At 42.5% G+C, this 13,378-nt stretch overlaps 1 protein-coding gene across 10 annotated transcripts in view; it reads right to left on the reverse strand.

Annotated features, from left to right (window-relative positions):
* EYA4 (EYA transcriptional coactivator and phosphatase 4) overlaps positions 1-13,378 on the reverse strand; it is a 146,477-nt gene that overhangs the window by 23,946 nt on the left and 109,153 nt on the right. For all 10 annotated transcript variants that reach the window (XM_063124663.1, XM_063124664.1, XM_063124662.1 and 7 more), the window contains one exon: positions 1,556-1,692. In XM_063124663.1, coding sequence (XP_062980733.1) covers positions 1,556-1,692 — 137 coding nt within the window. The remainder of the gene's footprint in view (positions 1-1,555; positions 1,693-13,378) is intronic.

The following is a 13,378-nucleotide window of genomic DNA, read 5'->3' on the forward strand; positions in this document are numbered from 1 at the left end:
AGCAGGGCGGGGATGGGGACGGGACCGACGACACACACTAAAACTGCAAGGGAAACTCTTTGAAAGAGATATTGATCAAGTTCTCCATGGCAGTACAGCACAAGTGCCACAAATTGTTCTCAGCAGTGACTCCTATATTACAATAGATACAGAGGATGAAAAAGGAGAAGCAAATGTTGATTGCTGAATGTTATTAAATATGTATAGGTGGCTGGAACTGTTCCACACTGTTCTGCTTAAGCACTGTGAAGGGACGGACACATGAATGTACAAGCAATTCATTTCTGTAACAGTAATGCTATAGAGAACCCTATCACAAAATATGGGAAATAGTTTACCACTATTGCCATTTCAGCTCAAAAAATAGAAAATTTATAAAAGTTGTTTACGTTTTGCATTATAAGGTATTTGGTTCAGTGATGTATGTAATCATTCTAAAATTTATGGAAATATTAATGATAAATGTTGTCTTGTAAAAGGGGATTTTTTTTACTCTGACGAAAAGAAAGAGTTATTGGAAAATATATCCAGGATAATTTAATGAGGCGTTCAAACAAAATCTACCATTAGATTCAAAGGGAGTAAACTGTTACAGGCTCCATTACAATTTTGGAAAGGAGAATAAGGGTCCCGGGTGAGGTGGGGTGCACGAGACAGTTTTATATTACTTTAATTAGTTTCTTAATTTTATTATTGTGGTATATTAAGTTGATGTCATGTGATTATTGTATGTGTAATAAAATTCAAATAAAAGCTTTTTAAAAAAGGGAAAAAAAGATTCAAAGATTTTCTTGCTGTTTTATATAAAGGATGTAGTGGGTTTTTTTAAAGAGTTATTGTTTAGAATTATAATAGCTGCTAGAATAGCATACACTCAATATTGTAAGCAAAATAAAATATCAAGAACAAATGGTTAATTATGCCTGAATTATCAAGTTGCACTCAAACCAAAGAAGGTGGATTAAACACATACACACACACACACTATAGGTTTCAATTACCTACTGTAATAAGAAGAATAGGGGCAAAGGAAACCACTTTAAAAACCAAATTGTATTTGAAAGATTGATTTTACTTTTCTATAATGGTAAATTAGAAACAAAGTATTTATATTTAATTTGTGTGTACTCATGTTAGAGAAGGAAGACATTACACAACATTTAAGAAAACGGATTGAATTCATGACTTTCTGGAATAACCAATGATGGGCCTAGGAAATAGCTCTGCTTTATGGTTTGTTTGTATCCTCTCACAGAACATTTCAAAGAAGACAAAAAAAAAGAAAACTGATCAACTTATACCTTTACTAAACCAGTTTCTATTTCAAAAGCTTGCATACCACTAGACTAATAGTAACTGAACTAATGAATAATATTTTATATAATAATCTATTACCTGATTTTCATTTTAAGAAAATAAATAAGAGAGCTTCGACTATTGGGCGGTATAAAAATGCAATAAATAAATAAAAATAAATAAATAAATAATTTCTTCATCTGTGAGTTACAGCTGGGGGCAACCTTGCATTACTATTCTCAGTTTCTAAAGGACGTACCTCCAAGTCACTGTCAGGAGGGGGTGATGGATTATTTTTCCGCCCTCTGCCCCTTGATTTTGACCCAGAACTCCTACATGTTCTTTCATCTAGATCTTTGATTGGTGTTGAGGGGCTCTGCACAGAGTCAAACTCTCCTGTAAACAAAACAGTTCAGGAAAATGAAATGTCATTTTTACCTCTATACAAAGGCTGTCTACACAGTTTTATATACAACTGTTCAAATAAGGTACCATAAAGTTTTGGAAATGGGTTTTTTATTTACCTGGAAGTTACTTGTTCTTCCCAGGGAAGTAAGGCAGTCTACTCTACTCACTGGGATTTCCTGCCTTCTTTAACTATAATGTCATCTGGGAAGAAAGGCTCCCCATGTAGCCAGGTTGTGTCTGCATGACATAGAGCTCCTCGGATTTTCCTACTCAACTAGAGGCTTTTCCACACGGGATTTTTATCCTGTGATTGAGATCAGTTACTCATAGAACTTTGTGGGTCCTTTCCGTGACATCGTAAACCTCCAGCGCTGCTTTTGTGCTTTCTGAGCATTTCCGCAGCTTAATTCGAAATGGAAATAATGTGGTAAAAAGATCGGATTTCAATCCGTTTGCATTTGTCCTGCATAATGAGGAAGTGCCGCTAAACTACAGCCACTAGATTGCACTTAACATCTATTCGAAAATAAAGGGGAAAAGGGGGTGGGAGAAAGGCGCATGTAAAGGGCGAATCTTAATCCTACAAAAACTCTAGAAGCAAAAGCCCCAGTAAAAATCAAGGGATGAAAAGCCTCTGGGTGGAGAAGCCAAAGTAACTTGACAAACACATTACAAGGGCAATCCTATTCAGAGTCAGAGTGCTCAGATGTTGGAGCCTCTGGCATATTCAAAGCTCTGCTAGGTTGTTGCCAGCAGAGCAGAATTGAGGAAGGAATTGCATTCTCCTCACTTCCTTACAATTCTGTGGAGATGGGATTCGACGTATTTCCCACTGCAAGGAAGCAATGGTTGGGAAATTATTTGTGGTAGCTTCAGGGCTAGCACAAATTCCTCCTTGTGTTGGGGACATAATTAGAGACTAGGAGGACTTTGAATCTGATTGACCCATGCAACACACCCAATCCAACTCCCTTTTACCTCGCCTGACGTTGGGGAGGTATGGGCCATGTAAGTTTCTGTAGGGTCTAGCAGGATCCAAGGTCAGATCTCCCCTCTGAGGGCAGACCTCTCTCCTTACCCTTGGATGGAGAGATCTGATCTATTCTATAGTCCCTGGGATGCCTTCCTAGGGCCATAGGATTGCAACTTAACTGAACATGGAATGAAGGACAGAGAAGATGAGAGAATATCCCCATGAGTCCCTGTCTAATCCTACCATAAATCTGATAAAAGAGAAGAATGGTATCATGTGTGTATGTGGGGTGCAGACTGTTCTATTTTCATTAGGAAGACCAGGAAATGTAGAGGGGAGTCAAAATTTCTATTTCAGTTATTACTGGTGGTAGGGACATCTGTCCACTGGGATGTACAAGAGCAGTTCCATCCCACCATGGGATGTTCTCTTTCTGTACTCTTCAAAATTCCATCTCTCACAATATTCTGCACTACTTTGCCTCATGAAGGCAGCCGCTGCAGAAGGCCAAATACCATCTTGTCCCAGTGGAATATGTAAAACACATTAAAAGCCATTAAGAAAAACAGTTTTCCAAGTGAGCTCTCCATGGTTGCACACAGTTTTAATTGTTTCTATTGCTTTTTAAAAACTTCCACTGATTTTAATTTGTTAACTATTTAATACATTTTTAGTTGTGATTATTATTTATTGTTTTACATTGTTCTGATTTTATCTGCACACTACCCAGAGATCTCAGTAATATAGGGCGGGATACCAATGTTTTAATAAATAAATAAATAAATAAATAAATAATAAAGATATGGATGCTAGAGGTTCAAAGGGCATTAGAGATTCAAAGAACGTGGCCATGGGCCAGAGGTCCTGCACTCCTGATCTAGCCCAATATTGTCTACTCTGACTGCCCAGGGTCTTTGGAAGAGGTCTTTCTTATCACTTGCTCCTCTGAATTTAATCTGGGATGTTTTAATCAGGGATTTATTCTGGGATGTTTTGCATTCTTTTCCTGGTCTATGGCCGTAGCTAGACCTAAGGTTTATCCCAGGATTGTCCTGGGGTCAAACCTGTTCACCTAAGTGCCACACAGGGCATCCAGCGCTCAGGAAGGGACGAACCTGGGATGATCCTGGGATAAACCTTAGGTCTAGCTATGGCCTATGTCAGTTTTGCATGTGCTCATTCATAAGTCTGTTCCATCCTGCTTCTGCATCAATCTCCAAACTGCATGAAAATTGGAATTATTTTTGATGCATTATTTCACCATGTCTGTTTCTGTGCGCATTTTACCTGAACATATGCATTTTGTATACATTTTATCCTAAAATGTGCAATTTTATACACTTTAGTAATTTTTTTGAGCTGAGAATAGTGTTGCAAAATTAGGAAAAACTATGGAAACATGATTTCCTGCCCATGCTAGGATTATAGAAAAATAAACAAAATCCTCACTTTCTGAATATACTTTTCAAAAATGCTGAACATAAGCAATACAAGGCATTTTTTTCTTTAGTTACTAAATTATGCACTGAATTGCTCCAATCCACCTGATCTCAATTAATATTCTCTTTCTATCGCTGCCTTGCAAAGTAAACAAATAAATAAATGTTAATTTCAGTTTCACTTTACATTAGTCATTACCATTTGCTCTAGGCTTAATTTTTGGATCAAGTTTGTACACAATAGTATAATTCCTCATTAACCAGTACTGTAACTAATCATTGGATCTTGTATGTTCTGGATATTTAGAGCCAAGTTTATTTCATTAAGTTAATCTCTAATTCAGAATGGCCAGCTGTCTCTTACTTGAATGCAAGGTATGATTCTAATTTCAGATTGCAGAAGTCAATGGTTCTTTGAGCAACTGTAAGTATAATTGCTTGAATTGCATTTTACAAAAAATAACAGGTCATTATTATTATTATTATTATTATTATTATTATTATTATTATTATTTAATTACATTTAATGGTTTTGATCTTAAAATGATAGTTTGCATATAAGAAACACCACCAGTCTTCTCGTATGAGAAATGTAATATTTAACCCAGGAAGTCATACAGGAATATGAAATAATAAGGAACAAATATAAATGCTTATGCCAAGGTTCCCCAACATTTTGGGGCTAGTGGGCACATTTTGAGTGTATTGTGGACACTGTTACAAAAGGGCTGCCATGATGGGTGTGGCAAATTAGAAAACACCTATTTCTCAGAAAACAACCTGGTGGGACTAAAAGAAAATCACTTGTCCAAGAATTTGAATACAAAGCAAAGGTGAGCATCTGTGTTACAAAGGCCACAGCTAGACCTAAGGTTTATCCTGGGATCATCCAGGGTTCGCCCCTGCCTGAGCACTGGATCCCCTGTGTGTCACCTAGATGAACAGGTTTGGCCCCTCGCTGATCCAGGGATAAAACTTAGGTCTAGCTACGGCCAAAACCACTCTTTTGAACCCACAATTTTCTGCTCCAAGTTCCATTTCACAGTCTCAGAGACAATAACTTGGCTAAAAGACTCAATATAAGGCTGGTGGGTTCTGACTTCAAATGCCAAAACCCATACTTGTCTCCCTAGACCACAACAAAATTCTCATTTCACAGAAGCAAAAAGCTTCAGACAAACACTGCTCCCCAAAACACACAAGGAAAACAGGTCTAGCTATTGGCCCCACCACCATTTCCCTGTCTTTCTGGGTGCGCTTCAAAGTGAAGCATAGTACATCCAGAGGCATTCTTAAAAACATTGGTCGGCAAATTCCTTGGAGCACCCTAGCCTACATGGTCCATGAAATATTTTGTTGTAAGGCGCCACTTGTCCCATCTAATGCCCGTTTTTAACCTCTCAACAACCCTGTAAGGTGGGTTACACTTAGATAAAGTCATTGGTCCAAGTTTACCCAAAAACCTTTGTGGAAGAGCAAGGAATTGAACCTAGGTTTCCCTGGTTATACTACACTGGCTTTACCATATTTATTTATGCATGTTTCTATATTTAGTAACTGTTAAATAAATTACTGTGATGATGTTCATATGAAAACAAGGCAAACTTAGATATTTTATTTGTTTTCAAAACAAGGCTGCTCTCTAAAGCCCTTGCACCTGAAATATAAGTTTGCCCACTCACTTCCTATATCTATGAAGTGTTGAAATGATCATGCAACACCACACACACTGTCACACCCACTCCGAAAATACACCACATACCTCTATCCTTCTGTATCACTTTAAAAATACACTCAACTTAAACAGAGTGCAATGTTTTGAATGCGTAGCCATGAAATTTTACTGCAGTTCTGCATCATGCAAATAAATGGTAATCACAAGTAGCTAAGTAGTGTGCAAACTATATCATGTTTGTACGTGCATCTATGTCCTGCTTTTCATATAGATTATCCAAGACTGAATATGCCATAATTTGGGTAGGAAGACTAAGACCCTGAATTTGAAGCCCGTAGCATCAGAATGTCTATTTCAAACTATGAACTTAGTGTCTGCTAAATGCTCAAAAGCAAACTTTTTGTATGTTAGAAAAATTGAGAGGTTTTGGAAGAAAAGTTTAGGTCATTAGATGGGACAAGTGGTGTCCTACAACAAAATGTTTCATGGAGTAATTAAAGAGTTTAGAGCCCCACAGAATCCCACATTTCTATGTGTCTCCTTTCCCTTCCCCAGTGTCATTCCTCTTCGTCTCTCTATGCCTCTCCTCCCATTTCCCCCTCATTACTATGCTGTCAATTGTCCTGCCGTTTCCCCTTCTCTCCACCTCTGTTCCCACCCTGATGTCAGTGACGGTTCACCTCATCCATCCCCTTATCTTCCACTATCACTACTGGTTCTATTTTCTGTTTTCATTGTCCCTGCTCCTCTTCCTCCTCCTCCTCCTCCTCTCTCACTAAGGACTTCACCACACAAGGCTAAAATGCCACATCTTTCCCGGGACTTCTACTTATGGATTCTTTGCAGGAATAGGATTGGCTCCTTTACACAGGCAGACATATGCTTTTATTCAGGAAATACCTTTCTATGTGTTTCATTTTACAGCCACTAGATGTATAGCACAACTTCAGTATTTCACAGGAAAGAATTGTGCTTTGAAGTCTTCTTGTTGTATTTCCCCTGATCTTTTGAAAGTGAGGTAAAGCTCAAAAGCATGGGAGATGCCCTGGAGGTTGACGACATAGTGTAAAAGACCAGCAAACCTCCATGAGTGACCAATCATAAGTATGCAATAAGAGCCTCATGTAAGTCTCCTCTGTTCTAGTCCTCTCTAACATCTTTATTCACACACATATGTTTCTTCTCCTGCTTCCTTTCCCAGGCACACTCAGGTTGGAACCTGTGCATTGGCTTTGGAAGCCTGCAATGTGAACCCTGGTTCCAACTTTTTTATGGCAATGGTCCTGGGTGAGTCAGGCATATGTTATATTTTAGTCTTTGGGGGATTTTTCTACCAGATTTTTGTACTTCTGCAAATCTTGAGGTTCACTGAGCTTGTTGATACATCCCCCCCCCTTTGTGGGTGTGATATTAACTCAAAGTTAATATCAACAAAAATGGGCATATTGGAAATCTGTTGGAACACTAAGAAGCAGAAAGAACAATGAAGGGTTTATTGTGGGTAGTATTGCTTTATGCATCAAAGAGGGTATAGAGTTCAACAAAGTAGAAAAGCTACAAAAATGTACTCATCCACAGAATTGCTGTGGGTAAAAAGACAGGTTGCTTACCTGTAACTGTAGTTCTTCGAGTGGTCATCTGTGCAGTCACACATATGGGGGCTCTGCGCCTGCGCAGGGCCAGCTTCGGAAACTTCTCTAGCTGAAAGTCTTTTAGGCGGGAACCCCTCCCCCACCATCCACTGAGCATGCTCAGGGGTTCCCGCCTAATCCCCTCAGTTCCTGAAACCGCCTAAACAGTCTCACTGAGGTGAACCACCAGGTAATCAAAAAATGACACCATAGTGGGGACGGTGGGAGGGTTGTGTGACTGCACAGATGACCACTCGAAGAACTACAGTTACAGGTAAGCAACCTGTCTTTCTTCTTCGTGGTCTCTGTGCATCACACATATGGGCGAATAACAAGCTGACTACCCGGAGGTGGGTGGTGTCAGGTGATGGATGTAAATTCAACGGATTGCCGATAAGACGGCACGCCCAAAGGCACAGTCTCTATGCGCTCTGATGTCCCGACGGTAGTGACTGGCAAAAGTCAGAGGTGTCGACCAGGTATCCGCTTTGCAGAGGTCCGGTATGGCAATACGTCTTTCAAAAGCTGTAGCAGTGGCCCCTCCTCTGGTGGAGTGAGAGCGCACTTTCCCCTTCAGCGGGGGGCCAGCAAGTTCATAGGCTAATTTAATAGTCTGAAAAACCCAAGCAGATATTGTCTGCGGAGATGCTTGGAGTCCCTTTTGCTTGACCCATAACAAACAAACAAACAAACAAAAAACTTAGGGATCTCCGGAGAGTCACTGTTCTGTCCAGCGTATGTAGTGTCGACTCAAGAAGAGTTGCCGGAGCAAGGAAAAAGCTTGGCAGAGTAAAATCCTGCCCAAGGTGAAAAGAGAAACAACCTTTGGAAGAAAGCTGGGTCCGGTCTAAGGACCACTTTGTCGGCATGAAAAACCGTATAAGGTGAATCCATACGGAGTGCCGCTAACTCTGATGCACGTCTAGCAGACGTTATGGCAACAAGGAATACAACCTTAAAGTCGGTAAACGCAAATCTGTCTTTGCCAACGGTTCGAAGACAGTGCTTTTCGCACCAAGGAAAGGATCCATTGCGGAACAAAGGAACGAAGGGGTGGAACTGTATCTTTCATCCCTTTCATAAAGCGCTTAACCAGTGGATGAGTGAAGGCCGAACAGCCCTGAATCCATAAATGTGAGGCAGAAATCGCTGCCAGATAAACTCTAAGTGAGGAAACTTAAGGCCTCTTTTAACAAGGAAAAAAGGAAAGTGAGGATGGTGGAAATAGGCTCTGAAAGGGGTTTCTCATTCCTGCTTAGTGCAAAGGAGGAGTGAGCTTCCCATTTGGTAGCATATGACTTTCTAGTCGCTTGTTTCTTAGCTGCTAGAATTATGTCCCATATATCAGGGGGTAAGGATTGACAGTCTAACATAGTGGTTTCTACTATCAGGTCCAGAGAGCTCAATAAATTGAGGATTACTCCCACTGCCTTCGATAGCATCCTCTTCTAAGATGCTACTAGAAGCCAGTTGTCTAAATATAGGTAGACTTTCACCCTGTGTAGGCAAATGAACTGCCATATATTTTGCAAACATTCGGTGGGCTGTGCTTAGGTCCAATAGACGCACCCAAACTGGGACATATCAGTACCTATGATAAACCCAAGGTACCTCTGGCGAGTGTTCTGAATGGCTATATGGAAGTATGCATACTTATGTGTATGGGGCAAAACCTACTCCCTTCTTCAGGAGCAGCATTAAGAAAGACAGTGTGTCATCTGTAATTTGCTGGTTCTGATGCAGGAAACGAAATGAGTAATGAGATTGAACAATCCTTCACCATCGGATGGTAGGTCCTCAATCTAGTTCACAGAGTGAGACCTGCTAATCATAGGTATGCATGCGAAGCGCCAGAGCGCGCACCATCGTTCTCAATTCACAGTGAAGTGACGGGTCATGTAAAGTTGCTGACAAGAGGAAAAGTTGTATCTGGACATCATAACTAAATAGTGTATGACTCTGGGGCACAAAGCAGATGAATATGTTCTGAAAACTCCCCTTGGGGCTAACTGAACTAATATAGAATTGGAACACGGGTGCATAAAGAAAAAAACCCATGGCCATTACTGGACCTTATGTAAAGATTCTGCACTTTCCAATGTCAGAGCCATCAAAGAAGGGCCCTTCCAGGAATTTTTAACTGTCAGAAGCAGTGCTGGGAGGAAAAATATCGACACTGGAGTTGGCTTCTCAGTACATACAGCATGAGATACAAAATCCTGCACTTTATTTACCTAGTTATGTGTCTCAATACCAAGCCTGGTCATCCTCAATGACCAGGAAGTGGTATAAGTCCTCCAAAGGAGGTTCTGCCCTGTGTAGGTGATGCAGAAGAGAGCAATGTTGAGACCGACTGATAGTCCTCAAAGGATTGAAGGGAATCAGGTGTATTCTTATGCTCTAACTCATCTTCCCCAAGTTGATCTCCTGATGTCCCATGGAATGGAGGTGGAATGGGGAAGAGCTAAGTAATTGTGCTGACGCATTGTGGCTGTAACAGCTGAGCCCTGTGTATTGGTCGCAATGACAGTGATCACGGTTGTACGTATCCCCATCACGGTACTAAAGCCAGTATCCATGCTTGTATGGTATTCTCAGGAGACGTGGCCCATTTAACATTGTGTGCCCTCCTCTTCCAAGGGAGGGGGGGAGCCCCAAGAATGATGACATCAGACATCATGGTAATAAAATGCTCTCCATTGAAAGCAAAGCACTCAGAGCATAGAGACTCTGGAATGGGGACCTTGCAATTGGTGGTTAGGCTGCAAGGTATACACTGCCTGATGTAGTGGACAGATGTCCATTGGCTTTGGAGGGGAGGGATATTACATCTCACCCTCTGACACTGAAGCTGCATGCGAGATGCCCTCTTGGTATCAAGAGTCTCAGCGTTTGTACCAAAGAGCTATTAATGTTATTGCCAATCTCAGAATCAAGGGTGTCAGCCTTGGTACCGAAGAAACCAGTTATGTTATTATCATTTTCAGTACCAAAAATGTCAACCTTGGTACCAAAAAAGCCATTTATGTTATTGCCAGTCTCAGCATTAAGAATTCCAGCGTCTGTATTGAAGATGCTAGTTATGTAATTGCCACTCTTGGTATCGAGGGTTCCAGTCTGTACCGAAGCAGCTATATTGTTGCCAGTGTCGGCATTGAGGGATTCATTCTCGGTACCGAAGAAGCTAGTTATATTGTTGCCAGTCTCGGTACCGAGGGGTTTCAGGCTCAGCACTGAAGAAGCTAGTTATATTGTTACCAGTCTCGGTATTGAGAGCAGTCTAGGTAACGAGAGGTCACAGGCTAGGCACTGAAGAAGCTAGTTATATTGTTGCAAGTCTCGGTATCGAGGGTTTCAGTGTACTAAAGAACCTAGTTATTATTGCTACCGAGGAGGCCAGCCATGGGGTCTCTAACAGTAGAGGTTAGATCTGGCTTCCATCGAACGGCAGGTCCTCTATGCGGGTGTGTGCCTGCTGGGACAGCCCTGCGGACCTCAGCTATGCATGCCTTAGTAGCGCAATGGAAATTACCATGGCTTTGAGGTGCAGTCCGTAGCGTGGCGTGCTGTATTATGCTATTGTCGAGAAAGTCTCATAGCCTCAGTACAAAAACATCTGCCAGTTCCCTTTGGTCATCTGGCAAGAATCCGGAGAGAGATGTAATCTTCCCCCATAAAAAGAGCTCACGTTTTGCCATTGTGGCTTGGTAATTATGCACACGAAGGGATAAAGCTGTAGAAGAGTATACTCTTCTCCCCAGGCCGTGCAACCTACGGCCTTCTTTGTCCACTGGTGCATTATTTGAGTATTATTGAGTTAGGTTTTGGATGTGTAAATAGGAACGGGGCAATTTAGTCCTGCATCTTATAAATATATGTTGTCTAGCCTCCTCGACGTTGTGGCATAGAGGAGGGCAGCTTCCATTATTGTTGCGCTGTGCGCAGCAGCACAAGCAAATATGGGATAGCCACTGGGGTTGATGACCCACAGTATACATCATCGTAAACTGGGTCATTAAATTCCTCTATAGGTTGGGATATTTGAGTCCCTAGAGACGTTGCCATTCTTTGTACCTGATCAGTAAAGTGTGCTAAGTCCTCTGAAAGGGACACCACTTCTGCAGTGACCACGAGGTCATCTGGTGGTGATGTATCTAGTGAGGAGTCCGATTGGTAATCCTCCTCCGATGGAACATCCAGTCCCATGTCTGATGTAGGCAACGTCTGCAATGCTTGCGACGGTACTGAGCGGTTGGTACTGCGGTTTGTGTCATTGCGGAACGCGCCTCGGTACCGATGGTAGAGGCGGCGGTGGCATGGCCATGACATCCTCTGGGAGAGGTGGACGGGTGATCGTTGGGAGGGTAGTTGTGCGTACTGATAATAGTAATCTAAGTGCCTTCTGTGTCTCCAATCCTCGTAATAATTCGGAGGATACTGGGGAGGTTGCCAATCAGCGTAATAGTCCCGCATTCTTGGAGGGGACATAGGTCGTTCGCCATGGGTGGCATACTGGCGACCTGAATGAGTTAAAGCCAGTGAATGGCCCCGGGCTTAACCATAAGGCAACGCGTGTCGGTATCGATAACCTTCGGTATCGACTGACAGCTGCTGTGGCATTTATCGGTACCGACATTCGTCGGTATTGATGGGTTATGGCTCTTCTCGGTATCGAGGGGAAAGAGGGCCCCGATCAGCCGAGGTATTAACCATGGACGAACCTCTAATTTCGCCTTCCGAGACCGATGCCCTTATGGTAGGGTCGTCAGCCGGTACCATGATGATCCGTAACGGAGATGGTGCTGGCGAGTCAGCAATACACTCTGTTTGCTGCAGAGGGTTCAGTACCGGTGGCGAGGATGGAGTCGCCCGTCTCAGTATCGAGTATGGTCTCGGAAGCAATAGCCTCGGTACCAGGCTTAGGTAGGGAAAGCAATAGCCTCGGTATTGGGCTTATCGGTAGCGGTGGAGACCTTTGCAGTGAAAGGCTTGACATAGGGCTCCTATGCCCTGCCGCATGCCTCGGTACCGATGTGTTCGGTACCGGGCTCCTCGGTATCGTCGAATCAGTATCAACGACTTTTTCCTCACATTTATATTCTTGAGTTTTGCTCTTATTCCTCTGAGGGTCGTGTGTCTCAGAACACTCTCTCTCTTAGAAATCTTTTGCCGCCCTTGCGGATGCGGACTGAGAGGAGGAGGAGGGGGGAACCGGTAAGGCTCACTCTGTGCTGGAGGAAGTTGGGGCATAGACTCCATTACGATAGGAGATTTGGAGCGTCGAGATGGTCTCGGTTTCTCCACTGCCTCCAACGCCTTATCCCAGAGTATCGCCCGAAGGCGGTCTGAGCGGTTCTTTCTCGTTTGCCTTGAGAACGTAAACAAACACACAAGATTCCACAATGTGTGTTTCCCCCAAGCAGAGCAAACAAAGTGAGTGTCCGTTGGTTTGCGTGATCTTCAGCCCACAACAGGGCACTTCTTGAAGAGGCCTTGATGTGCCATAAGCCACAAGGCTAACTAACAACAACGGATCCTTTTTTTTTTTTAATAACTAATAGAAAAGGTTAGAAAACTGGAGAGAAAAGACAAGAAGGAAAATAGAATATTTTCAGCTGAGGTAAAGTATACCACACACGAGAAGTCTCCACAAGCTGTTGACCCACAGGCGGTTGAAGTGAACTGAGGGGATTAGGCGGGAACCCCTGAGCATGCTCAGTGGACGGTGGGGGAGGTGGTTCCCGCCTAAAAGACTTTTAGCTAGAGAAGTTTCCGAAGCTGGCCCTGCGCAGGCACAGAGCCCCCATATGTGTGATGCACAGAGACCACGAAGAAGAACTGGAAACATACTATCACATCCTTCACCAAAAGTCTGAGGGTGATCTTGAAATGGATAAAGAAATCAAGGAGACAGCTAAAATGGAAAGTATTGAAATAACTTTGATTTTGCTAACCC

This window comes from Elgaria multicarinata, chromosome 4, assembly GCF_023053635.1.
Source record: "Elgaria multicarinata webbii isolate HBS135686 ecotype San Diego chromosome 4, rElgMul1.1.pri, whole genome shotgun sequence".
NCBI lineage: Eukaryota > Metazoa > Chordata > Lepidosauria > Squamata > Anguidae > Elgaria > Elgaria multicarinata.